The sequence below is a fragment of the Canis lupus genome, chromosome 21 (assembly GCF_048164855.1).
Source record: "Canis lupus baileyi chromosome 21, mCanLup2.hap1, whole genome shotgun sequence".
Lineage (NCBI taxonomy): Eukaryota > Metazoa > Chordata > Mammalia > Carnivora > Canidae > Canis > Canis lupus.
Window position 1 is genome coordinate 39,707,760 of NC_132858.1, and position 26,659 is coordinate 39,734,418.

A 26,659-nucleotide genomic window follows, 5' to 3' on the forward strand; every position below is an offset into this window, starting at 1 on the left:
GATACAAAATTAATATATTGCATTTCTCTATGTTAATAACAAAGTAGCAGAAACAGAAATGAAGAAAATAATCCCATTCACAATCATCTCCCCAAAATATCTAGGAGTAAATTTAACCAAGGAGGTAAAAAACCTATACTCTGAAAACTGTAAGACATTGATGCATGAAACTGAAGACAGCATAAACAAATGGAAAGATACCATGTTCATGGATTAGAAGAATTAATATTGTTAAAATGTCCATACTACCCAAAACAATCTACAGATTCAATACAATACCAATCAAAATACCAATAGCACTTTTCACAGAACTAGAACAAATAATCCCTAAATATGTATGGAACTATGAAGCACCCCAAATAGCCAAAGCATTCTTGAGAAAAAAAGCACAAAGCTGGAGGTATCACAATTTCAGATTTCAAGATATACTACAAAGCTGCAGTAATCAATACAGTATGATACTGGCACAAAAATAAACATATAAATTGGTGGAACAGGTCAAAGAGCCAAGAAATAAGACCACATTTATATGGTCAACTAACCTATGACAAAGGAGGCAAGAATACACAATGGGGAAAAGATAGTGTCTTCAACAAATGATGTGAAAATTGGACAGCTATGCAAAAGAGTGAAACTGGACTACTTTCATACACCATATACAAAAATAAATTCAAAATGGATTAAAGACCTATATGTAAGACTGAATTCTTAAAAAAAAAAACCCCAAAACATGGGAAGTAATATCTTGGACATCAACCTTAAAAACATATTTATGGATATGTCTCCTCAGGCAAGGGAAAAGACAAAAATAAATTATTGAGACTACACCAAAATAAAAAGCTTTTGCACAATGAAGGAAACCATCAGCAAAGCAAAAAGGCAACCTACTGAATGAGAGAAAATATTTGCAAATGATGTATCTTATAAGGGGTTAATACTCAAGATATATAAAGAACTTATGCAATCAAAACCAAAAAAATATAATAAAATAAAAACGAAACCAAACTCTGATTAAAGAATGGGCAGAGAACTTGAACAGACATGTTTCCAAAGAAGACATACAGATGGCCAGTAGACACATAAAAAGATGCTCAATATTACTAATCACCAGGGAAATGCAAATCAAAACCACAGTGAGGTATTACCTCACACAAGTTAGAATGGCTAGTATCAAGAAGATAAGAAATAACAAGTGTTGGAAAGAATGTGGAGAAAAGGGAACTCTTGTGCACAGCTGGGAATGTAAATTGGTGCAGCCACTGTGGAAAACAGTATGGAGGTTCCTCAAAAAATTAAAAATAGAAATACCAAATTATTTAGTAATTCCACTGCTAAGTCTTTATCAAAGAAAAGGAAAACACTAACTCAAAAAGATATATGCACCTCTATGTTTATTGCAGCATTATTTACGACAGCCAAGATATGGAAGTAGCCCAAGTGTCCATGAATAGATGAATGGATAAAGATAAGGGGTATATATACAATGGAATATCACTTAGGCATAAAAAAAGAATAAGATTTTGCCATTTGTGACAACATGGATGGACCTACTGGTATTATCCTAAGTGAAATAAGTCAGAGGAAGATAAATACCATTTGATTTCACTTACTTGTGTATCTAAAAAATAAAACAAATGAACAAACAGAAATAGACTGATAAATACAGAGAATGAACTGTTGATTGCCAGAGGGGAGGAAGAAGGGGAGAATGGAGGAAATAGGTGAAAATTCTGTAATAACATTGTTAAGGTGACAGATAGTGACTACTCTTATCATGGTGAGCATCGAGCGATGTATCTAAGTGTTGAATTGCTACGTCATACACCCGAAACTAATATAACATTTCAATAATAAAAACAAAAAAAGTTAAAAAATCAAGCTTTTAACCTTTGAGAAGTTTTTTCTTAAAGAATAAAAGTTTTTTTTTTACAGAAATGACCAGGCCCAAATTTTATGTCTCTCTACCTACCTATCTAATTTTAGTATTTCTGGATTTAGCTATTGTTCTCCAGTTTTACTACCTGCCAAATTGACCATTTTGGTAAGACAGTCAGATGCTTCTCCAAACCAAAACACGTTTCATACCAATCAGAGCTCGCTGCAAACAGAATGATACCCATGGCTAAGTAGTAAAACAAACAAAAAAAGTACTATTTCTGTTTACTTAATTAATATAAGAACATATTAATCATGAATTTGGGGAAGATAATTTGGCCAAAAGGAAAGTAACATTTGGAAAATTAATACAAAGAAACTCAAAGTGTCATTGGTTCAAAACATTTTCATTGATATCCTAACTTCATGATGCTACTATTGAATTTCTATTTATAACTAAAAATAGCAATTTTTAATTATTTAATACTCATTCTCAGAGTTTTTTCATTTCCATATGAATAAAAGCTTTCCATGTTATATGCAGTTAAATGTTTGAGTCATTAATAATGCACAAGTGCTGTAAACCTTTGGTGATTTAAATTTAAGTCCTAATCATCTACTTAGTTAACATGTACTATTTTAGTGCTGATACTGGGAAAGGTTATTGCTAAAAGTTTCAGGCCATACACTCATGAATAAAACAACCCTGGCTTCACAGAGAATAAGAAGCATATTCCAATAATGGAAATGGAAATTTAAAAGATATAACTAAAATGCTGTGGTGCTTCATAAGAAGGAGAGATTGTATTTGATTAAATGGATTAGAAAATAACTCCTCAGAAGCGGAAGATGTTATATTCCAACCCCAAGAAAGAAATGATAATTATGTGACATGATAGAGGTGCTATCACTATAATGGCAATCATATTACAAAATACATATGTACCAAATCAACACACTGTACAATTTAAATCTGCACAAAGGGGCAGCCCCGGTGGCGCGGTGGTTTAGCGCCGCCTGCAGCCTGGGGTGTGATCCTGGAAACCTGGGATCGAGTCCCACATCAGGCTTCCTGTGGGGGGCGTGCTTCTCCCTCTGCCTGTGTCTCTGCCTCTCTCTCTCTCTGTCTCTATGAATAAATAAACAACAACAAAAAAATCTGCACAAAGTTATATGTCAAATATACTCCAATTAAAAAAAAGAACAGAATAGAATTCATCAAGTAGGGTGCATGTGAGCTGCCTCTAGAGAATGGGAAGAGTCTGAGAGGTGGAGATAGGAGAAACATGCTTAGTTAGAAATAGTGTGAGCAAAGACACATATGTGGGAAGGCACTGTGGCATGTCTACAGCAGAGCATGTGGTATGTTTTGGTCCAGGTGTAGAATGTGTAGACTATTGGGAGAGGAGGTGAGAGAGATTAGTTGAGTTTGGTAGACCATGAACTGTAGTCTGTGGCTTTTGACTTTAATTTGATAGGCAACAGGGAGCCATTAAAGGTTTATGAGCAATGGAATGATGTGCTCAGAGCTGTGCTCTATAAAGATCAGTCTGACTGCATTGTTGAAGACAAGTGGGAGCAGAAAGAAAGACTAGTAACTGGACTACTGATTTAATGAGGGCCAGATTGCAAGGTGGTATTAGTGCAAACAGAGAAGATGGGATGGGTGAGAGGCACACTGGAAATTAGAATCAAAAGGCTGTAGTCACTGATTAGATGTGAAAAGTGAAAAATCGAAGACTACTTCAACCTTTAAAGCTGATGAACAGGTCAAAGGTAGTGTCATCGATAGAAACAGGAGCATCAGAAAGAGGAGCTTGTAAGGAGAGGGAAGATATGAAGTTCACCGTTTGATGTGGTGAATTGAGATGCTGGTACGATGAAGGCAGACAAATGTACACAGAAAGATAAATGTATTGAATTAATTGTTGGTGAGCCAGTCAAGATTGGAAAGGCAGATCTGGGAGCTGGTCTTAAAGACAGACCAGAAGCCAAAGGATGGATGGAATTCCCAATGGTGAGAGTATCTAAGAGAGAAGAGAGCAGAGAAGTACTGCAAAATGCTGACATTTAGGGCGTTGCAGGGAGAAGAAGGGCCTTTAAAAAGGAGGCAGAAGAAGATTCCAAGGAGGTAAGAGGAGAACTGGCAGAGAACCCAGAGCCAAGGGGCAAGAGCATAGCACCAGCTGGAGAGGGCGAAGACAAGGGTTCAGTGGTACAGATCAGAAAGGAAAGGTAAGAAATGGGTGAAATTTAGAAAGTCTGTGGTGACTTGCAACATGCAGTTTTGGTGATACTTTAAGTATTACATTTTTGGGGAAAAACTTTGTTCTTTTTTTTTTTTTTTTTTTTAATGACTTGGCTAGAGAAGAAAATGTCCATCTCTTCAGTTCTGGGTTGACAGAGGCAGCTAGACAGGAGGCTCCAATCAACTCAATCAAATATGATGACTTTGATAGTGGCCCAGTGTGGGCCTGCCAGAGGGAAAAATCTTAAAGGAGGTGACTTGGAATTAGGGGTGGTGTAACACCGGATATGATCTTAAGCATCCTTCATGCAACTAAGTTAAGGACAGTCCTAGGGAGTGGTAGCATTTGGGGAGATTGCCTCACCCTGTAGTCTCTGAAGGAAGGTTTAACATAAAGCTGAGCAAACAGTAAATACCCCTAACACCTCCCTTTTTTTGGAAAAGATCTGAACTTTTAAATCTTGCAAAACTGAAGCTCTATACCCATTAGACAGCAGCTCCCCATTTTTCTCCCCTACTAGCTGTGAATACATTTTTATCTCTCCTAGAAAGGATTCTTACTATTAACCATCATTGCAGGACATCTTTTTAAAACCTTTAAATAAATATTTAAAAATAAACAACCAACGTTTGTCTTTAAAATGATCTAATAACAAAGTATATTATTTCTGTAATGCCCTTTTTTTAAAAGAAAGTGTTTTATCATGAGAAAGACATCAAGTGATATTGCTTTATCTTTCTCCTGATTATCTGACTATTAATGATCTCCTATGGCTTCCCTTTTACCCTCCTGTATGAATAAAATATGCATGTGAAAGATCTGAGAGTTCTTTTAAATGTGAGGATTTGGAGGAATTCCAACTGGGCTACTGTACATGTTTGTGTTTGGAAGTCAGAGGCAAAAAAGAAAATTGAAAGACATGATGGAAAAGGATAGGTAAAGAAGCAAAGTGGCTTGATATATGAAATCAGTGTAGAGTAAGAGAAAGAGGTACGGAAACTGTGGGGAGAGAGAGAAAGAGGGAAAGAAAGAGAAATAGGCAGAGTAGACAGGGGTACCTAGATTAGCTTTTCATTTCCATGGTTTGGGAAACTGAGCTCAAGATTATATATATGAAATACAATAGAGTTACATTTCTTGCTATGTCCCAAAATACGAATTGATTTTATCTATGCCCAAATAATCCTGTCTGATACAGGCCTTTCCTAAAGATGACTTCTTTTATTCATAAGGTAAAGTGTCATTAATGAATGAAATCAATCATACCCTTACAGTTGTTCAAATAAGCATTCTCTCCACCCTCTAACCCCAAATGTAATACCATATTCTGTTTTGAAGAGCTACTTCCCCTTACTTTAAACTGCATCATATATCCTGGCTGTATAATGAGTTCTCTGGAGGAGAGAGCATTGTGGGTCTTGTCCTTCTTTTTATTCGGCCAGTATAGGTGGAAGGATGGATTGCCACAGAATCCTGCTGTCCTCACTGCATTAGGGTAAAAACTCCAATTTTCTTCATGGGAAGTACCTTCTGTTGAGGTAAATTGGAAGCAATATGGCATGTCATTCTTTTGAACTGATTGGTTTACTGTTGAATTACTTAGATGTCTACACTCTGCCTTTTTGCTTACCCTTTAAAATTGATTTTTATTTAACTGGTATAATAAATAATTCCAAGATGATCAATCAAATTTAGGAAATATTATTTAAAGCTAGCATAATGAATACCCAACTTTTAAAAAAGTGTAATTACCAGTCTGCTTGACTTGCACCATTACAAAACTTTTGACACACTTTTATTTTATTTTATTTTTTTATAATAAATTTATTTTTTATTGGTGTTCAATTTGCCAACATACAGAATGACACCCAGTGCTCATCCCGTCAAGTGCCCCCCTCAGTGCCCGTCACCCATTCACCCCCACCCCCCGCCCTCCTCCCCTTCCACCACCCCTAGTTCGTTTCCCAGAGTTAGGAGTCTCTCATGTTCTGTCTCCCTTTCTGATTATTTCCCACACACTTCTTCTTCCTTCCCTTATATTCCCTTTCACTATTATTTATATTCCCCAAATGAATGAGAACATATAATGTTTGTCCTTCTCCGATTGACTTATTTCACTCAGCATAATACCCTCCAGTTCCATCCACGTTGAAGCAAATGGTGGGTATTTTTGACACACTTTTAAAACAATGCAATGTGTATCTCTGCAGTGCAGAAATTCCTAAAGACACTAAAATTGTTTTGGATGTTGAAATTTCAAATTATACTTAGAGATAGACATCTTATCTTTAACATAATTTATTAAATTCTCAGCTGACATTTCAACAGTTAATTTTGAAGACTTATAAACCCCTGGGTAGAGTAATAGCTAATGCTCATTGAGCAGTGAATATGTGCCAGGTACTCTTCTGAATGCTTTTCACGTAGTAACTCATCTAAAGACATAAGCAGACAAAAGGCTCACAAAAAAGACAGTTGAATGTCTTGTTTCTTACCATCATCAAAAGTATCGACCAGTTGACTAGGATTGATTTCTGCTCCTCCAATCAGTATGTTGTCTAGAGCCCACTGGGCACGCTCTACCCCAGAGACCACAAGTCCATTGCTGATCACAAAAGGCTGCCACCAGCGAAGTCGAGTTGTGTTGGTGAGGGCGTCCTCAGGAAGAAGTATGTAGTCATGTCTAACAGAAATATATTTCTGGTAGTCCATCTCATGAAGCAAAGTCCATGTAATTCCTATAGTAACAAATACACCAACGTAGTAACATATCTGGAAAAAATGCCATAAAGCAACAGTATACTGCAGCTACCTAAGCTTCCCAAAGAAATCTTCAACAAGGAAATGAGAATTGATTTCATTGACTTTAATATAAGTGTTCACCACTGTTTCAAAACCAGGCTAATAGTAATGAGGGGATGGGTAGTTAGAAATATTTGGCCAAGAATAAAGACACTGCAGCAAAAATTATATATTTTCTGCTCTTAAAATTTTGTTCTAGATTGGTATGTGCATTATTTTCGTAAATAATAAGATATATCCATGTTTTGCATGTTTCTGGACAGGAACTCCTAGTAATTCAAAATTTTAGTTTAGCTATTTTAATTCTACGCAATTTTTATTTGATAGAAGTTTCCCTCTTATCAGTTGACAAGACTGTAGGTAGGATATTTAATTACTTAAGGAAATACTTTTGAATACCCTAAAATACTTTAAGTTCATCTATTTTTCTGCTAGTTATTAAAATGATACCTGCTAAACTGTTTTCTAAGAACTTCATGGTATTTTTGGTCTGGTTTTAGCTACTTCAAAATAATGTAACAGAATTTTATTGAAATCTTCTCTGAAAGGGTCATGAATTCAGACTATCTTCTTTCACAGTAAAGTTTTCTTAGAGAGTTATTACATACTTGTTCACATAAAAGCTTTTAAAAATACTTTAAAATGTTTTAAAAATGATCTTACTTGGAAAACCACATAAAATTTATTTCTTAATTGTATCATTTATTGTCAAGTTTCAGTTAAACACACAGATTTTTTTCTTCATTCATTCATTCTTTCTTTCAAGTTTGGAGCTTATATATATATATATTTTTTTTGAGCTTATTTTGTAATGTGATTTTTCTTTTATCCCCTTGTGGGTAGATTCTGTGTAACACACAAGTTGCCTGTATGGAAGTTTAATGTGTTTAAGATCTATAGCTTTTTCTTTGTGACTTTCCCTATTTTCACTGCAAAGTCAGCAAAGCTTTGCAAACATTTTTCTGAGGAGCATTGGATATAAATCGGGAAATCTGCTCTAAGGTGTGGCTTTCACCCCTGAAACGTGCCTCCATCGGTAGAGTAGTCCAACAGCACGCCTTCCTTCCGGCAGATGGGCCGATGGCAGGAGGTCATATTGTTTTCACTCCCGATGCGCCCCCAGTATTGTAGGAATCTGAACACAAGCACATATTATCCATCAGAATTGTTAATTAGAACAAATAGTCTACTCAAGTCCTGGATAACAACTTCTTCCATAAATGTGTTCCTTACTTTGGTGCCAATTTGCTGTGCTGTGATAAAAATAACAAAAAAAGACTTACTTTGCCCCTCTGAGATCCAAATCTTGAGTAATAGCTTGTCTCACAGTGGATCCCCCAAAATAGAGTGCAGTGTCCTCAGCAAGAATCCCACACTCAGTACAAGTACTTCCACCTTCTAAGGACATCCATAAATCAGGCTTGATTTCTTCACTATCAAAGCGTTCCTTCAGGAAAGTCTGGGAAAAAATAAGTGGGACGTGGTTAAAAATAACAATTTCAGATAATGATTACGGAATAGTTTAGACAACACAGGTCATCTTGGTCTTTAAAAAATACAACTTATTTCAAATGTTGTATCTCTACAAAACATCTCTACAACATTCTTTTCCATCATATATTAAGATCATCTAAAGTGATTAAAGAATGTTTAATCATTGGAATTTGAAGTTTAGAAAAAATTTTAAAATAAAACAATTGCAACCCCCCCCCCCCCAAAATAAAACAATTGCAAGTTGGCTATTGTAACACTCCTATTTGTGAAGCTACTTAAGCATATATTCTGCTCTAAATATGTATATTTATTTATATTGTGTATAAAAGTACAATTATGATATGAAACATACACAAAAAATGAAAATTTAAATGAATAAGATAGAATAAAACAGATGTTCTAGCACTTTTTTCCCTAATATTTTTCAGTGGATTGTTTTGTTTTTCCCCAGGAGTGTGTGCCCCTCACTCTGGAGACTACTTTAAGCAACCAGGACCCTTTAGCTTCTAGGACAGTGTGAACTTGGAATGTCTGTATGGTCAGGCAGGGACATTTGAAAGCAAAGCTTTTTGTATGAATTCAGAGGAAAATCAACCTTGGAAGTCAGTTTTTACATGTTTATCAGGGTGAAGATTCCGGACACTAAGTATTCAAAATATAGAACATTTTCCCTGGGTCTCTAGTTTATCCTTCTAACTAAGAATGACCAACAAACAGGAATAGTCTATTTTCCAAAGAGGGAGATAAATAAAATTCTAGGCTTCATTATGGCTACATTTTATGCAAAATTATTTCATCCCCTCGCATTATAGTAAACATTTTGATTTTTCTATTAATTTTGTCCATAATACATTATTTTGTCCATAATAGTTTTACACTGTGTTGAGGCATGATTCTTTTGTTTTTTGTTTTTTAAATGGTAGAAATCATATATCATGAAAACAATTTGTTACAGTTGCAAATTGCAGTAACCATATACAGAAAACCTGTACTTTTTCATTTTTTTAGATGAAGTGTCTAGTTGGTATCTTACTGTGTAGTTAAAATGGTTTAAATGGACCCTCTTCAAACACAGAACATAATCATCTCTATAGTCAAGCACATGTAGTCACGTGTCAATCTTACCTTACCTCACTGATTTTAGCAAATAAATGCAATATTTTTTTAGAGTAGGCTCCATGCTCAGCCTGGAGCCCAACACGGCTTGAACTCATGCCCCTGAGATCAAGACCTAAACTGTGATCAAGAGTCTGATGCTTAACCAACTGAGCCACCCAGGCACCTCAGCAAATAAATGCAATTTTAAAAATGGAGATTTACACGTAAGAAACATAAGAGTCAGAAGACATGCACTATTAACCATGTAAAATCTCATTGGAAAGGCGTAATCAGAGTTCATAATATACCTTTATATAATTTCTTATCCAACTGAGGAATACTAATGAAATTTGAATGCTAATGAAAGAAACTAGAGGTGTGCGTGTGTTTTTTTAAAAAGATTTTATTTAAATATTCATGATAGACATAGAGAGAGAGAGAGAGAGGCACAGGCAGAGGGAGAAGCAGGCTCCATGCCGGGAACCCAACATGGACTCGATCTCGGGACTCCAGGATCACACCCTGGGCCAAAGGCAGGCGCCAAACTGCTGAGCCACCCAGGAATCCCCTAGAGGTTTTTTTTTAAAGTTAATTCATTATCTATGGCTCAGTTTCTCATGTTATAATCTCATTTGATAACAAATAGACCAACAGCTTCAGACACAAGTGTTATTGTTCCAATGTTATTTTTTAAAATTTATTAACTCCAAAGTTGTCAGTGTACTATATAAAAAAATGACAGAACAGATTTTGTTTATAGTTTGCCACTTAAATGTTTGATTTCAGCCATTTGTGCTTTTTGTAGCTTAGTCATTTTTCTGTTATTACAGTGATGAATGCACTATATTTGTTCACAGAAATAGAATGCATATATGGCAAATGTGTTGGGCAAGTGTATTTACTTTGCACATTAAATAATGATGTAACAGCTAAAGTTTCCAAGAATGAGCTCTATATTCTTAACACACAACCACAATGTAGCAGTCAGCACCTCAGAACACTGAATTTTCTGAGCAGAAATTCTGGTAATGATAATATGGTGATAATGTTATATGGTGACATAATGGAAACTACACTTATCGTGGTGAGCACTGAGTAATGTATAGAAGTGTCCAATCACTATGTTGCATACCTGAACTAAAATAACACTGTATGCCAATTATAATTCAATAAAAAGTTCAGGAACTGTTTAGTCATTTTTGAAAGCTTGTTTCTTTGTGATAATGAATCTAGGTTATTTGCTTCATAACATCAGCATCTTCCTTCAAAAGTACATCTACTGAAAAAGTGAAGTAAAAAGGACTTAATATTGATTTCAAATTCAGAGTCTGTTTTTAAAAAGCAGAGTATATATGTTCTTTAATCAATACAGTCTGGCTTATTTTATTATTTATTATTATTATTTTTAACAAAGATTTTCTTTATTTATTTGAGAGAGAGTATGAGCCTAGGGGAGGGGCAGAGGGAGAGGGAGAAGGAGAAACAGACTCCTCACTGAGTAATGAGCCAGACGCAGGGCTTGATCCCAGGACCCTGAGATCATGACCTAAGCCAAAGTCAGATGCTTAACTTACTGAGCCACACAGGTGCCCCTGGTTTATTTTTAAACTGAGTAAATTATACCAGACTTGATCCAAATATTTTTGTATCTACGAAACCTAAGACATATTCTTTTGCCAATCCAAAGGATTTATTTACTGGGGCCCCCAAAGAGTGCTGTGATAAAGTAGTAGTGTGAGTAAATGCTTCCTTCGGGGCTTTAACATTACCTTCAGAGTGTGAGTCAAGTAGCAGTTAGGCCCAGAGTATCCCGGATCACAGATGCACTGTTCCTTTAAGCAATCTCCATGGCCCCTACAGTTGTCCACGCATCCAGGGCCCAGGTAGAAATTATCGATTGCCCACTGCACATCTGAGTACTTCTGATAGAACCTTAATCTTACTGGACTGTTGACAACAAAAAAGCAAAGGAGTGAGAACAAAAGTTAACTTTATTCAGGTCCATTTTCCTATGTGTACATTCAGTACTCAAGGGAAAAAAAAAAACATTTAAGACACTCTGGCAGGATGCAATGGATAAATAAAAAATATCTTCTGACCATAATTATCTATTCCTAGTAATGGAAGTTTAAAGCCAGTTTCATTTAAATTTTATGATATGTGAACAAATTTGTAAAACAAAATGAAAATTCAGTGGAATCTCTATTTCAAGCAATAGGAACATTTTCTTTTCTTTTTTAGATTTTATTTATTTATTCATGAGAGACAAAGAGAGAGAGAGGCAGAGACACGGGCAGAGGGAGAATGAGGCTCCCTATGGGGAGCCGGATGCGGGGACTCGATTACAGGACCCCAGGATTACAACCTGAGCCGAAGGCAGACGCTCAACCACTGAGCCACCCAGGTGTCCCAAAAGGAACATTTCAAAACACAAATCTGTAATTATCATAAATGGAGCTGCTTATGAACTGAAGTCCAATGGCTGTGTCACATTTAGACCCATTAACTGCATTTCTGAAATTGCACAGAAGGTGAGCAAATCCTTTGACAGAGACTTGTCAGCACAGCTCTCAGGTGACTGGGAAACAGCAACTCTGAATCCCCAGAGATAATCAATATTCTCAGAACTCTGCTAATTAGAAAACAATTTTGAAAGAGTTTTTTAAAGGGCAATTTCACCGAGATTTTGATTTCATCATTGCTCTTCTCTGTCTTCAGGGGAAAATACAAACCTCATAATTAGCCTTATATAAAAATATGCTGTGCTGTTTTGGTATAAAGAGTTCAAAGTTCATGAAGAAACTTTCTGGGGTGATGTAAATGTTCTGTATCTTGTTTCACGTGGTGCTTAAATGGGTTACACAATGATAAGAACTCACACTTAATTAAGATGTGTGCATCTTCCTGAATGTAAGTTATATCTCATTATTAAAAAAAAAGAGAGAGAGCATGGAAAGGGTAAAATGAAGCAATGACATTGTGGTGGCTACCCAGCATCCATTTCACCCCAGGTGAGTCATATGAATAATATAACTCGCCTAGCTATTGGTTGAGTCAGGGATGGGCATTCTTTTGAAATTTTTTTTTAAAAAAGATTTTATATATCCATTTGAGACAGGGAGAGAGAGAGAGACAGAGAGAGAGAGAGAGAGAGCATGAGCAGGGGGAGAGGAAGAGGAAGGAGAAGTAGACTCTCCAGTGAGCTAGGAACCTGACGTGGGGCTTGATTCCCAGGTCCCCTAGATCATGACCTGAACCAAAGGCAGACACTTAACAATCTGAGCCACCCAGGTGTCCCAGGGATGGGCATTCTTGAGCTAATTTATACCGATGGGATGCAAGGAGGTAGTTGCTCTGACTCTGAAAGAAAAGCAGCTCTCTTTCTCTTCCAAGAGAAAGATGCATTCTGCTCCAGTCTTCTGGAAGCCATCTACGTTCATGAGGGCTGAATGTGACACTGATGTGTGGACAATGCAGTAAGAATCAGACTAAAAGAGAAAGAAGTAACAATGTCTTGGAAGACATTTTTGAGCTTGTGAAATCAACCAATCCTAGAGTCCACTAATCTTTGGATTTTTTTTCTTATAGATATAATACATTTCATTTTTAATTGAGTCCATTTGAAATTGGGTTTTCTGTTACCTACAGCGTATCCTGATCTTATTTCCTAGCACGTTAATTGACTAAGCCCTTTAGATTCATTCCAGGAAATAGTGAGTGATCACGTAGTAAATGCTATTTACGGCACACTGGAAAAGCCGAGTGTGAGCACCTTATTTAAAGCCTCTATATGTTCTAGTCATGTACCATAATTCTGTTTCATAAGAAGGTTTGCATTTAGGCAGTCTCTATGGTGGAGGTATGCCTGTCATTTTCTTCAGTGTGTCTTTTCTCCTAATTTTACAGTTAAAGGGAAATCTTTTGAAATTGCTTTAAATTAACTTATCTACAGACTTCTCAGGGAGCAGTTTAATCATCTTGGCTCACCACTGCTCCAGGCTAATTACTTTTCACTGCAGGTGCGGAATGTAACGCTTTGGTAAGAGAAAAATGAAATTTACAAACCACACTTACACAGAAAACATGAAGAATTAGGATTTGTACAAAGAGCATGACCAGTTAGTATTTGCTCCTGGCACCATCTACGGATTGACAAGGCAGTAATATGGAAAGCATGTGATGCATGGTGGACCACAGTCTACAAGGTCCATATGGTAACAACTTTTCGTGTGGCTCTAAGACCATCTCTATTGCTCTGTCCCCACGTTCAGAGACTAAAGCATGGGAAATGGAAGGGCCTGCTAAGGCCCAAGTCTAAGGATTAAAACTTGAGGGCTTCTCATGTTAGCTCATCTTGGAAGTCATCAATCAGAGAACCTTTAGAGGTGGGGGGTGGGGTGGGGAAGAGAGCATTTTACCCATAATCACACATAACTTCAGGCTCGACAAATGTCCCTGGTGAACTTCTGGATGCTTGAAACCAGGATTTATTTTAACTTTTTACTTACTTCCCCACTAAGCTTTCAGGGAGTGGGTAGGTGATCCTTTTCCACCCTTTGGTTGGAAAGAATACAGATGGCTGAGAAACACTTCCAGAACATTTTGGGTCTGCAGGTAAGCACTGGGGGACCAGATAATTCCAGCTCACACCAAAGTCAGTAGAATACTGCACATGAATTTGATTCTGGGCAACTTTTTCAGATACTTTACATCCAACAGAGATCTAAATAAACAGAAAAGAAAGATTGTTAAAGCACTAAAACCATATTACACGTTTCTGCTGCAAGGACTTGGCAACAAGAAAGTTGCTGATCAGCTGATAGATGCTGTACCACATCCATCCCGTATTTTCAGGTTCATTATTTGTCCTGCTGATGGACAGGGGAGTTGACGTGGTTGCCCAAGGTGACAAATTACAGAAAGTGCCAAATATATTGTGCAGGGAGTTTGGAGAGAAGAAGAAACCTGTACTGCTGCCATGGCTGGCCGACTGCCTTGGAAGGCCTGGGCCCACTCTTACAAATTGTTGTTTGTTGTGCTAATGGCCTGGCACTCTATTTGGCAGAATGCTCGACCAAGAAGGATTGCTAATAGCTTTTCCAAGTTTACTATTTTGTTGTACAATTTATGACTCTCCATAAATCACTTTCAAATACAAGTAAGATGCAATGAAGTGATAAAAGAAGGTATTTTTAATAAGGCAAAGCACCCTTTGTTGATGTAGATAGGCATAGTGCAACATTTATTGTTAATATGGTGGGAGTGAGGCAGACGATAAAATAGTTGACATAAAATTGGTTGACATAAAATCTTGGTCAAAATTGATGTTGGCATTAAGGCTAATCATGCCTTCGTTTTCTAGAATTTTCTTTCTCCAGAAACATTAAAATGCTCTTGTAAAAAAAAAAAAAGTAGTTATAACCATAATAGCTTTAATTTTCTCTAAAATGAAGAAATTGGCTAAATCATATAACGATTTAGATTTATATGATGATTAGTATCTTACATTTTGCTATTTAATCCTGAGCAGAAACAAATTTACTCTTATGAAAGTTTTACCTTGGCATCGTTCAGAAGTAAAATCATTTTAATCACTTCTAATCATTAAGATGTCCGTTACCTAAACATTTCATTTTTCAAAGTATATATTAAGTCAATGGAATGTTGTATGATCTTTGTCTTTACAATTTTTAAAATTTTTATATTTCTAATGTATAGTTATTTATGTAATCAAGATCATAACATTTCACCTTGAATTGCATGATCCAGCCTTCAGTGGGAGTCAGGTCATGGGTCACTGCATATACTTCTCTTCCATCATGGCTACCACAAATCATGACACCATCAGGGGAGTCACAGAATCTTTCTACTGTGCAATCATCATGGAATAGCCAATGCTCATTCACTTAAGCAAACAAAAATTATGGCAAAGTTACTTGAAGCAAATTTTCACTTTAAGCAAGATCTCTTATTATTTTCAGTTAAAATCTCTCTTACATTACACATAATCCACAGGCAAAACACATTATTTTAGGAATATGGATACTAGGACGTTGAGATATACCTACTATTCAATATTGGGAAGTTTACATTTAGAAAAAAGTGTATTGTATGTGTTATAAATGAAAAACAAAGAAACATGTAGATCAATTTTTTAAAAAATTATTTGTTTAGTTTTAGTAATCTCTGTACCTAACATGGGACTCAAACTTATGACTCCAAGATCAAGATTCACATACTTTTCCAACTGAGCCAGAGAAGTGCCCCTATACCAATTCTTTTTTTTTTTAATTTTTATTTATTTATGATAGTCACACACACAGAGAGAGAGAGAGAGAGAGAGAGAGAGAGGCAGAGACACAGGCAGAGGGAGAAGCAGGCTCCATGCACCGGGGGCCCGACGTGGGATTCGATCCCGGGTCTCCAGGATCATGCCCTGGGCCAAAGGCAGGCGCCAAACCGCTACACCACCCAGGGATGCCCCCCCCATACCAATTCTTTTCTGATAGATATTTAAGGTTTTAGGCAGGATTTAAAGAGGATAGGGATTTTTAGTAATACAATAGGAAAGTGACTTAGCTACTTTTACTCAAATTCTGGTGGTGTCATCTGGGTAATTAAAAAAAAATTGTAATAGTGAAACTCATAGAACCAAAGAGTAGAATAGCAGTTACTAGGGGCTGGAGAAAGGGAGACATGAAGAGATGTCAGTCAAAGGGCATGAAGTTTCAGGAATACAAGGCAAATAATTACAGAGGTCTACTGTGTGACAGAGGACCTATAGTTACCAATACTGTACTGTATTAAAAATTTGCTAAGAAGGTTAAAAAAAAAGGTGGTGGTGGTGGTGGTGGTGGTGGTGGTGGTGGTGGCCGTGCAAGGAAACTTTAGGAGGAGAATGATAAATTAATGACCTTGATCGTGGTGATGGTTTCACGGGTGTATACTCCTCTCCAAACTTATCAAGTTGTATACATTACAGTCAATAGCTTTTTGTATGTCAATTTTACCTCAATGAAGTGACTAAAAACAAGCTTGTGAGAGTCTAAGGAAAACTTAGGCAGCAAGACTGTGACTTGATCAGCAAAGAGTAGTTCCTATTGTCTCTCCTATTTCTTAATCACGCACATTTGAGTGCATGCATGTACATACGCACATGTTGCCCACGATGTCCTTTCTTTTCTGAAAGAGGTGTTTTTAACATTATGATTTTATTCCAGAAAGTTTAGGAATGGAACATATCTGTAAGTTGCATCTAATTCATGATATATTTTGATTTTATAGGCCCAACTTTTCTATGGAAGTTTCCTGGTTAGCTCCAGCATTTAATTGGCAATGAATGGGTAAAGAGAGGCTTGGGGCCACTGTGAGAATCACAGGGGTGGATGGCCTCAGGGGAGTCAGAGGAGAAACCAAACAATGCAATTGAAACTCAGCCTTCACTTGTGTTGTGTCCTTTGGCACATCATCATCATTAACACATATAACAGAACAAGCAGTTTACGTCTGGATTCAGATGGCAACCACAATACCATTACATGTTAATTTTAATTCCAATCCCTTCCTGATTCATGGGCTTTGGAGCTACATTTAATCCTGCATCTAGTACCCAAGAGTCAAAGTATATAGAAATTTGAATTCCATTAAGAATACTCCACGCCAGTTTATTCTGGGGCACATATTTTATGCTAGAACTCTGCAATGCTGATGAAAGCAGGTTTATGCTAATCAACTACCTCATCATTCTCTTCTGAAATATCAGAATATCAGAAATATCTATTTCTGTAAGTAGTTATTATGGTTTCTAGAAAACCAGTTTTATAATTCTTCAACTGTACATCACCAATCAAGCCTAAAGTAAAAATTGGTATTTTAGGTACTTGAAAAAAAATAATCTGTATTTGCTTTTATTCATCCAGAAGCAGTGCTTCCATTATTCTCTGACCATAAACTCACTTAGATAAATCGTTACACACAGGGAAAAATAAATTAATAATTTAGCAAAGTCATGAACCAGATCTGTGTAAGTAAATCTTCTTAATAACCTTCAGAAAATGATTTTCAGATAATTATTTCAGATAACACTGAAACAGCTGGTATGAGGTATATAATTAAACATGACTACTTTGCCTGGGAATACTGTTTTATGTAGTATAACCAGGGATGTGGCATGACAAAGCCACAAACTTGACATAAGACACTGCTTTTAAAAAAGGTGATCAGAATAGTTGCATGAAAAATTAAAATAAAAATTAAAAATGAGGATAGCATGGAGAGATCTTTTCTGGTTCACCAGGGTCACTGCTCTACTTTTAGAAAGAATGAAGAGTAACAAGCAGGACCTTTGGATACTCTCTAAAACATGAAATGCCATCACAAAGGCATGTGACATGTAGCAAAACAAGACACTTGTATTTGGATATTAAAACAAATGACCAGGAAATGCTGGCTTTCTACCCAAAGGAGAAAATAGGAAACATAGAAATGAATAATTTCTTTTTCTTTTTTTTTTTAGAAATGAATAGTTTCTAACAACAACAAAAAGGTATTATTATAGAATGCTATTTATTAAAACATTCTTGCTGCTTGAATGAAAGAAAAGATTTAGTTACAATGTTAACCAGAAGTTTGAGAGAAACGAAAGGGTGAAAGCCATTTTCAAAGTCTCTATGCCATTTGAGAATCTGTAAGAGGCTCCAGCTCCACATTCTCCTCTTTAGAAAAGACCTACAACTTTTTTCTTAAAGATTTTTGTTTATTCATGAAAGACACACAGAGAGAGGAGGAGCCCGATGGGGGACTCGATCCCAGGACCCCAGGATCATGACCTGAGCCAAAAGCAGATGCTCAACCAATGAGCCACCAGGGGCCCCTGAAAAGACTGAAATCTAAACTACATTTCTGCTGGGTTTTTATTTCACATTAGTGAAAAATGTACCTGACGTCTTATCCTCCATAAACATGTCAAAGGCAATTCTCCCGACAGGCCCAGCGTCTGCGGGGGAGCGCTCATGCTGGGGCACAGGGGCGCTGCTGAAGGTGTCCAGCATGACGGTCCTCTGGTCGGCAGAGCCCGAGATGAGGACATTGTCGATGGCCCAATCGTTCTGATCCAGGCCGTCATGCCTTGGCTGCCACCAGCGGAAGCGAGTAGCAATCTCTTTTGCATCAGGAGGGAGAAGGATATTTACGAATCTATAAGAAAATGATGGTGGGGGGAGAGGAGGAAATCGTGTCAAATGTCTCATGTGAGTAAAAGATTTACAACAAGAAGTAAGATGTTACAAGTCACATGATGGGTGGGGGAGGACAGGAGAGACAGCTAAAAATTTTTAAAATTTAATTAAAAATTGGTTTAAAATTTAATTTTTAAAAACCATAATAAACTGGCTAGAGTTTATGAAGGCCCAGGAGCCCCTAAATTGGGGGAAGGGAATATGAACAAATTCAAGAATTCTGGAACTACTTACTTATACTAACTGGCCCTGGGCAGGCCTTAAAGGGACTTTACAATTTTCTGTTTGCCCAGGTGCATCTCTGGATCTGTAGGCCTAGAGATACGCGCTGTGGCAGACATAAAAGCCGAGACTGACTTTTCTTTCTGTCTCCTACAGAGACAAGGTTGGTTTCATCTCTTCCCTTCCCCTGGTACCTCAATTTCATTCTATTCCCATGAGTATCAGCAAATCGCTTAGAATTTGGACACTGGATTGTAGCAGGACATTTGGGCTCTTAGCTACCCGGTTTTTTGTAATTACTTTATCAGTTGTCTGTGGTTTGACATTGACTTTGTCTTTATCTACCAATCAAGATCGATTCAAATGGATGGATGATAGGGTGCTTTTGGTTGGATTTTCAGTACTTGAATTTTAGATACTTTTTTTAGTCTATGTCCATCATTTTGTGTACCCTAAGACCAAGATGCAATCTGTGTACCAAAGGGTATACAAGGAAAGTTATACTGTGAATCCTAGAACCTTACCTCGATAGGTACTAGCACTTTGGAAACCAACAATGCTTTGGCAAATCATGTTTTCCAAGGTTTATTTCCTCATGCATTTCAATTTCAAAGCTCATCTACATCTCTCCTTGCCCTCTTTTTGTAAGATCTTTCTATAACTTATCTGTATTGATTTGGCATGTTTAACATTTTAAAGTGTATTGAGTAATATCAGAAATCTCTCTGCTCCTAGAGGGACATCCAATCATACTTCTTTACCCAGAGCAAGGATCTTTATTTTTTTTTCTTTCCTAAGTTAGTTTCCCTTCTCTGATAAATCCTTGACCACATTTTACAAACCTTTGGAGTGGAAATTTATCTAAGGCTGTTGGAAGTTTAAATAAATTATGACTGCTGTTCCTACTTTGGTCAATTTGTTTCTCCTTCAGAGAACTGAAGTAGATCAGACTTCTATCCTAGCTTCCTTCTCTCTGTATAGTATGCTAAGTGTTCAGGAACTCATACCGGAGAGTCTTTATAACTTCCCCCATAAAGACTGAGGAAATGGTTTACTTGGTATATCTTTGATTTCCTATTAAGAGATGAGCACTTTTTTTGCACTATTGTAACACTGTGTTCTTCTTAGCTTCTCTGTGGATTCCTTTATTGATGTACAACTTTAATACAAGCATAGGATTTAAAATGTTTGTTTGTGGCTAGCATTTCCCCAACTGCTATTTTCCTCTTCTTCCTTCATAATAGGAGCCCATCTTTTTGGCGAGGGGAACAGTCACCCAGAGTAAAGACGGGATGTCCAGACTCCCTTGCATCTGGGTGTGTGTGTTTCTGTGATGAAGTTCTGGTTACTGGAATGTGAATGGAAGTATGGGCAACGTTAGGAGAGAGAGAAGAGAGAGAGCGCACACCTTCTTTGCCCATCCTCTCTCCTGCTGGCAGGAATGTGGGAGACCTAGAGTCGCCCTTTTAGTCAGGCGCTGAACGTGACAAAAGTATTAGGTAGGTAGAAGGAACCTGGGTCTCTAATGCTTGTGGAGCCACTGTAGCAGCCCTGGGCTATTTTCTTCTGGATCTAATTTATAATAAGAGAGAGAGAGAGAGAGAGAGAGAGAGAGAGAACCTTTTGTTTGAATTGCTTGGGGTTATCTTTATTTTTTTAAATTTTTATTTATTTTATGATAGTCACACAGAGAGAGAGAGAGAGAGAGAGAGAGAGAGGCAGAGACATAGGCAGAGGGAGAAGCAGGCTCCACGCACCGCGAGCCCAACGTGGGATTTGATCCGGGGTCTCCAGGATCGTGCCCTGGGCCAAAGGCAGGTGCCAAACTGCTGCGCCACCCAGGGATCCCTGCTTGGGGTTTTCTATCATTCACAACTGAACGTCTTCTTAACTGATATACTTAATTTAAATGACCATTTACAAGATTTTTAAATCGTTTTTATTTTTAAAGGTTTTATTTATTTATTTGAGAAAGAGAGAGCGAGAGAGAGAGAGAGAGAGCGAGCGAGCAATTAGGTGGAGAGGCAGAGGGAGAAGCATACTCCTCACTGAATATGGAGCCTGATGCGGGACTCAAACTCAGGACCCTGAGAACACGATCCGAGCCAAAGATGCTTAACTGACTGAGCCACCCAGGCATCCCAATTGTTTTAATTTTACCTAATTTTTAGCCTGTGCCTGGTTTGCCATGCACCAAGGGATTATCTATGCTTCATCTTCCTTTTTGGGTGCTTTTAATTATTCTATGTTTCTTGGTTGGGCTGTTTTCATTACTCCTTTCCCCTCTCCTCCCGTCCCCTCTGCTCTGCTCTCTCCTCTCCTCCAACTTTTTCTTTCTCTCTCTCTCTCACTCTCCTCTTCTCTCTTCTCCTCCTTCCACTTTAACAAATATGCTCTTTTACTTTTAGAAACATTTTAAACTTTTCTCATTGGTCACATTGATTGCTTTTTGCCCTTTGAGAATATATAAATTTTAAATGACTCATACATTATGTTTATTAAATCCACTGTGAGGGTTTTCAGAGAAGCAATTAAAAAATAGACTCTAGGCTTCTTAAGGATATTTACATTTTCTTGTGTTTATTTCTAAGTCCTCAATTCCCTAAAATGGCATGAACACTATATAAAAATGAATGAATAAATAAATAAACACATTGCCTTCCTGTTTCTATTTTCCCAAAATGTTGTTTAAATTAATTACCATTTATTCATTAATTCACGTGGGGTTTTGCACTGGGTTTATTCATGCCTGGCATTGTGATAGCATATTTTTATCTTATTCTGGCGTTCAAAAACTAGTTGTTCTTAAAATAAAAACTCAAACCAGCTGTTTACCCAGCTCACAAACCTTATCTTTACGTCAGTCTCAGAAGCATCTCTACCAGTGGGTACGTCCAGGTGCCCCGCAGTCCCCGTGACTGAAGCTGTCAGACCTCACCAAGCATCTTTGCTCAACATACTCATTATTAAAGATAAAGATATTATTAAAGATAAGATAGGATACAAACCCAGGTTTACTGTACTGATCATAGAAAATTTCCATTAGCAGGTTCCAGGTAATGCCTCCGTTGACAGAATATTCCAGGAGAACACCTTGGTTGCGGTTGTTGGGTGTAATCAGGCATCCGTACATGAAGTAAAATTGGATAAACTCAGCATTAGTGAGGTTCAGATCCACCGTGACCAACAGTCGGCTGCAGCCCTAAGGGAGCAAAGCAGAATCCAACACAACAGTGATAAGCATAATTGCTGGTTCAAGGTTTTCTCTGCCTTCCATCCTTTTCACGTTTCTTTTATAATACAAGTCACATGGTCTTGCAATGCTGGTGTCCTTATCATCTCTCCTGTCATCCTCATTCCCAGCACGGCCTCTGGCACATAGTAGGTATTCAGCAAATATTTGCTAAACCTTGAAATTTCATCATTAGAAACAACTTAATGAAGGATGGTGTATTCTAAGGAGATTCACTTCTGTTTTGGCAACATAAGAGCCAAAATTAAAGTAGCGTTCTTTGTCCTTATTATAATATTTCCAGTTATTCACAGGCATTTTTAGATTTTTTAAAAGATAGTAGCTATTTAAAAAGTAGCATGTTGAGATGACTATTTTAATATGCAATTTAAAAATGACTACATCTAAAGATTTCATACACTTTAATTATTTAGAGGCAATAGTTGTCATGATTTTTATTTAAACTTTTATAGCTGATTTTAGTGTCATCTATATGAATTTATTAGTGTAGATACGCAGATATTTCTTAGTTGAATACATGCAGAAAACCAGGCCTCTTGGAGTTCTAGCTAAGCTAGGAAGAGTATTGTAAACACTTCATTCTTAGCGTTGAGGGTTATAGAAATCCTATATTGTTACTGTCGGCTAAAATACTGATTATAAATAATATACTTTATTGGCACAAATGCAAATTCTAAGGTAGGGAATGGTAGAGAAATAAAGACCTGACAGTGAATTTGTAATTTTTTAAAAATTAAATTACTTATGAAGGGTATTTAATTATGGTATTGAAGAAATTCTATTTTTATTTTTTTTAAAGATTTTATTTATTTATTCACGAGAGACACAGAGAGAGAGAGAGGCAGAGACACAGGCAGAGGGAGAAGCAGGCTCCATGCAAGGAGCCCAACGTGGGACTCGACCCCGGGTCTCCAGGATCACACCCTGGGCTGAAGGCGGTGCTAAACTGCTGAGTCACCCGGACTGCCCAAAATTCTATTTTTAAACACTTATCTTTGGCAGCAATTAGAATGACCATAACATTTCTCAAAGAAATTAAAAAAATATATTTTATTTATTTACTTGAGAGACAGAGAGAGAGAGAGAGCATGCACAGAGGGAGAGGGAAAAGCAGACTTCCCGCTGAGCAGAGAGCGCTATGTGTGACTCGATTCCAGGATCCTGAGATTATGACCTGAGCTGAAGCCACTTAACTGACTGAGCCACCCAGGTGCCCCCATCAAAGACATTTTCTAACAGTGCTGTTGTCATATACAAAATAATTTGCTATAAATAAAAATGTCTAGTCATTATTGACAATTATTCTTTCTTTGAAAATTTACAGAAGGAATTAAGTTCAGGAAACACCAAAGCTCACTTTCCTGATTTTTGGTTCCTTAAATCCCAAATCTGTTGCAAGTTCACGAGTTTTCCATTAGAATATCATCCATACGGAAGACCCTCACACCCTGGCAAGTCCTCTCTCTCAGGATGGAAATTCATTTAAGTCTCTTTCAAATCTATATGACGTGTGCTGACACTACTTTGCACAATGAAATGGTCTCAACTGATTTGTGATGGGAAAATGTTGGAAATAATTATTTTCTGATTTGTATAAAGTTGCAAGCTCACATCAGAATTGTGCATTTAGAGCGTCTAATTCTGCATTTGGATTTGCCAATTAAACTCTGAAAGAGACTCTTTTGGGGGAAACTCAGAGGAGACAGAAAATAACCAACTGCCACAGACTCACCCCGCTGAAATGCAGAGCCATTCCTGAAGCCACAGCGCCACACACGGTACTGAGTTTCCCTCCGTTCACGGTCAACCAGTTCTGGTTGGATGGCGCTCTATTGAAGTTGTCTTTGAGTTGGGTTGGAAGGGAGATCTCGGGCTCATCACAGTAGAGGCCACCCCACTGCTCATCACAGCTAGGAAAAAGAAAGGAAAAGCCAACATTAAACAAAACCTCCACAATTGTGTTCTCAAATTAGTGAAGCCAGCTACTCTTCCTTGTCCAGAATGAGGAAAGCTTCCTTATCTTCACAGAGCTCTGCAGCATTCGCCTGCTTCCCTTAACAGTGCTTTAGGTTAGAAGCAATCTGTGAAGTAACTGCCTCTAGGCATCCCTAATGTATGACTTGGGCTTATAGGGAAAGAAGTAACTTCAAAGAATTTACTAGAGCCTTGTCTCCACATGACGCAGCTCTAAAAAGCTGAGAAGTAAAAGCTGCCCAACTGAACTGGTAGGTCCTAATAACCTATGAAACTAAGTCTTTTTAAAGAGGCTTTGGGCCAATTAGGAGTCCAAGATGCCATGTTCCAGACAGCAGTGGGTACTTTGGATAACATCTCCCACCCCTGACTGAATGACTGACCTCTCTGTTCAACATAGGAAGAGATATGAATATAGGACTGGAGGCTTTGGGGTCTCAGAGGTCATTCTGGATATGAGCTAGAATCAATAACCAAAGGAGAGACCTCCTGGGCATGCAGAGATTAGTGGAGAAGGGGGTAGGAATTCTCTATCAGCATCTTCATTCATACTACCTCATCAAACAGCAAAATCTTTTAAAATAAAGCACATAGGCCTGTAGTACATAAGACACACACACACACACACACACACACACACACACACACACATTTTATTTAAATCCTTCCAAAGATGCTAAGGTTCTCTAAGTAAAATACTAGGCCTTTCCATGGATGGTAAATAAAGCAGGGATTTAAAAACTTTCTTATGCAACCCACACGGGATACCAATCCAACCACAAGTAATACGTATCTATTACATATATTCAGACCTAAGTGAGAGAAATGCTTGTGACATATTATTTTTGGTGAGAATATACTGAACTCCCGAACCTCTTCTACTGTCCTTCTCTGGGCTCAGGTGTATCACCAGAACACAGAAGGAAATAAACACAGTCAATGACAGTTCACCTTTCTTTTGACAAGGCAGCTATTGTTTAGTTCCCAATCTCCGTGCAAGAAGGAAGATATGCTATCCATAAACTCCACAGTTAGCTTAATGTCAGATTTCAAGAAAAATGTATAACTGAAGGCAGCTTTGGAGTGACTACAAATCCGGTTTCTGAAAAATCTCCTGGCTGGAATGGGAGTCAGAAACTTCCTGTGGAGGGAAGAAAAAACAATGTACTTACACACAACTTCCTTGGATGCACCGTCCATGGCCACTGCACATATCTATACAGCCGTCCCCGATGTAGACGTTATCTATCGCCCACGTCTGCTGCTTGTCAAAAGGAGCTGGTTGATGCCAACGGAAACGAGTTGCTTGGGACCTTTGGAGAAAAAGAGAATTATAATGAAGGATGTGGTGGAAAAGAAAATGTGTTCCGGTATATTTGAACAAGTGCATGGAAGGCTGTAACAAAAATGCAGGCACAACCCCAACTCGTGTTCTGCGAAGCATTCATTTTTGTGATTGCCTATATAAAACTTTGAGTAACATCACCAGACCAAACTACACTGCAATAGCTTGAGAATATATTTTTGGGCTGATGATCGTTCTGAGCCTTGTAAAAACAGACTAACACAGAAACTCAAAATAATCTTAGCCAGTAGCCTAGCCTCAGGGGAAAAGCGAGCCCTGAATTTTGTGTGGAAATGTTGTGGAGTGACATCAGGGCTGATGCTAAGCTCTATTTGCAAATTAGGGAAAGATGCCTGTCTTTGAGCTGCCCCAACCCATCTGCATTTGACTTGGAAAGCAGGATATGGGCTCAATTTCAACTCCTCTGCGCTCCTGAAGACTAGACACTTTTGTGCAGTGGGCATACTGGTCCACCTCATATAGCGTTCATGAGGAATTCTCACAATGAAAGTCTTAAGAAGACAGTAAGAGTGTAAATCAGAGGGATCAATGAAACCACAGATAGTTGGATGGAGAGAAGAGAGAGGGTAATGGGACCAGACTTATTTTATATTAACTTAAATGCAATACAGATAAAATCAAAACAGAGATTCTCCCTTCCAGAAGCAGAAATATATTTGCTAATTTGTACAGTTTTGGGAAGTGTCTTGTTCAGAAACACAAACTAACTTACATTTTCAGAGACACTAGATGGCAGTAAATCCAAACAGTGCCCAAGGCTCAAGTGAATGTGAACATTCAGACACCGGTAGACAAAATAATTAGCCAAAGCAACTTTTGTTTTATGGATTCATATACTTCGGTCATTAAGAGACTATTAGTCACTTGACTGAGAGATACTTGTTTTGAGCAGGACAAAAGTCCAAACAACAGCAAGGGTTGTATGCTTTCTAATTGAACACATATGTTACGTTTAGAAAACAGAAAAGAAATAGACAGAACTAAAATCTCTGTTCTGAAAACGCATAGTTCAGTTTGCTATTTGCTTACTGAGCATCTATGCATTGGTTTTTCCATAACACTTCTTCCTCCTCAACTCCCAGCAGACTAC

The 26,659-nt window shown here is 37.6% G+C and overlaps 1 protein-coding gene across 2 annotated transcripts in view; it reads right to left on the minus strand.

Annotated features, from left to right (window-relative positions):
- The window catches only part of RELN (reelin), a 498,553-nt gene that overhangs the window by 19,708 nt on the left and 452,186 nt on the right, over positions 1-26,659 (minus strand). For both annotated transcript variants that reach the window (XR_012014160.1, XM_072791484.1), the window contains exons 47-57: positions 25,376-25,516; positions 23,962-24,139; positions 21,985-22,178; positions 18,457-18,713; positions 15,269-15,423; positions 14,027-14,241; positions 11,288-11,465; positions 8,210-8,385; positions 7,955-8,061; positions 6,620-6,862; positions 5,479-5,654 (exon numbers count right to left, since the gene is read on the minus strand). Coding sequence is in view for 1 of the 2 variants with exons in the window: in XM_072791484.1 (XP_072647585.1) it covers positions 5,479-5,654; positions 6,620-6,862; positions 7,955-8,061; positions 8,210-8,385; positions 11,288-11,465; positions 14,027-14,241; positions 15,269-15,423; positions 18,457-18,713; positions 21,985-22,178; positions 23,962-24,139; positions 25,376-25,516 (2,020 nt within the window). In the remaining variant the exon portion in view is untranslated. The remainder of the gene's footprint in view (positions 1-5,478; positions 5,655-6,619; positions 6,863-7,954; positions 8,062-8,209; positions 8,386-11,287; positions 11,466-14,026; positions 14,242-15,268; positions 15,424-18,456; positions 18,714-21,984; positions 22,179-23,961; positions 24,140-25,375; positions 25,517-26,659) is intronic.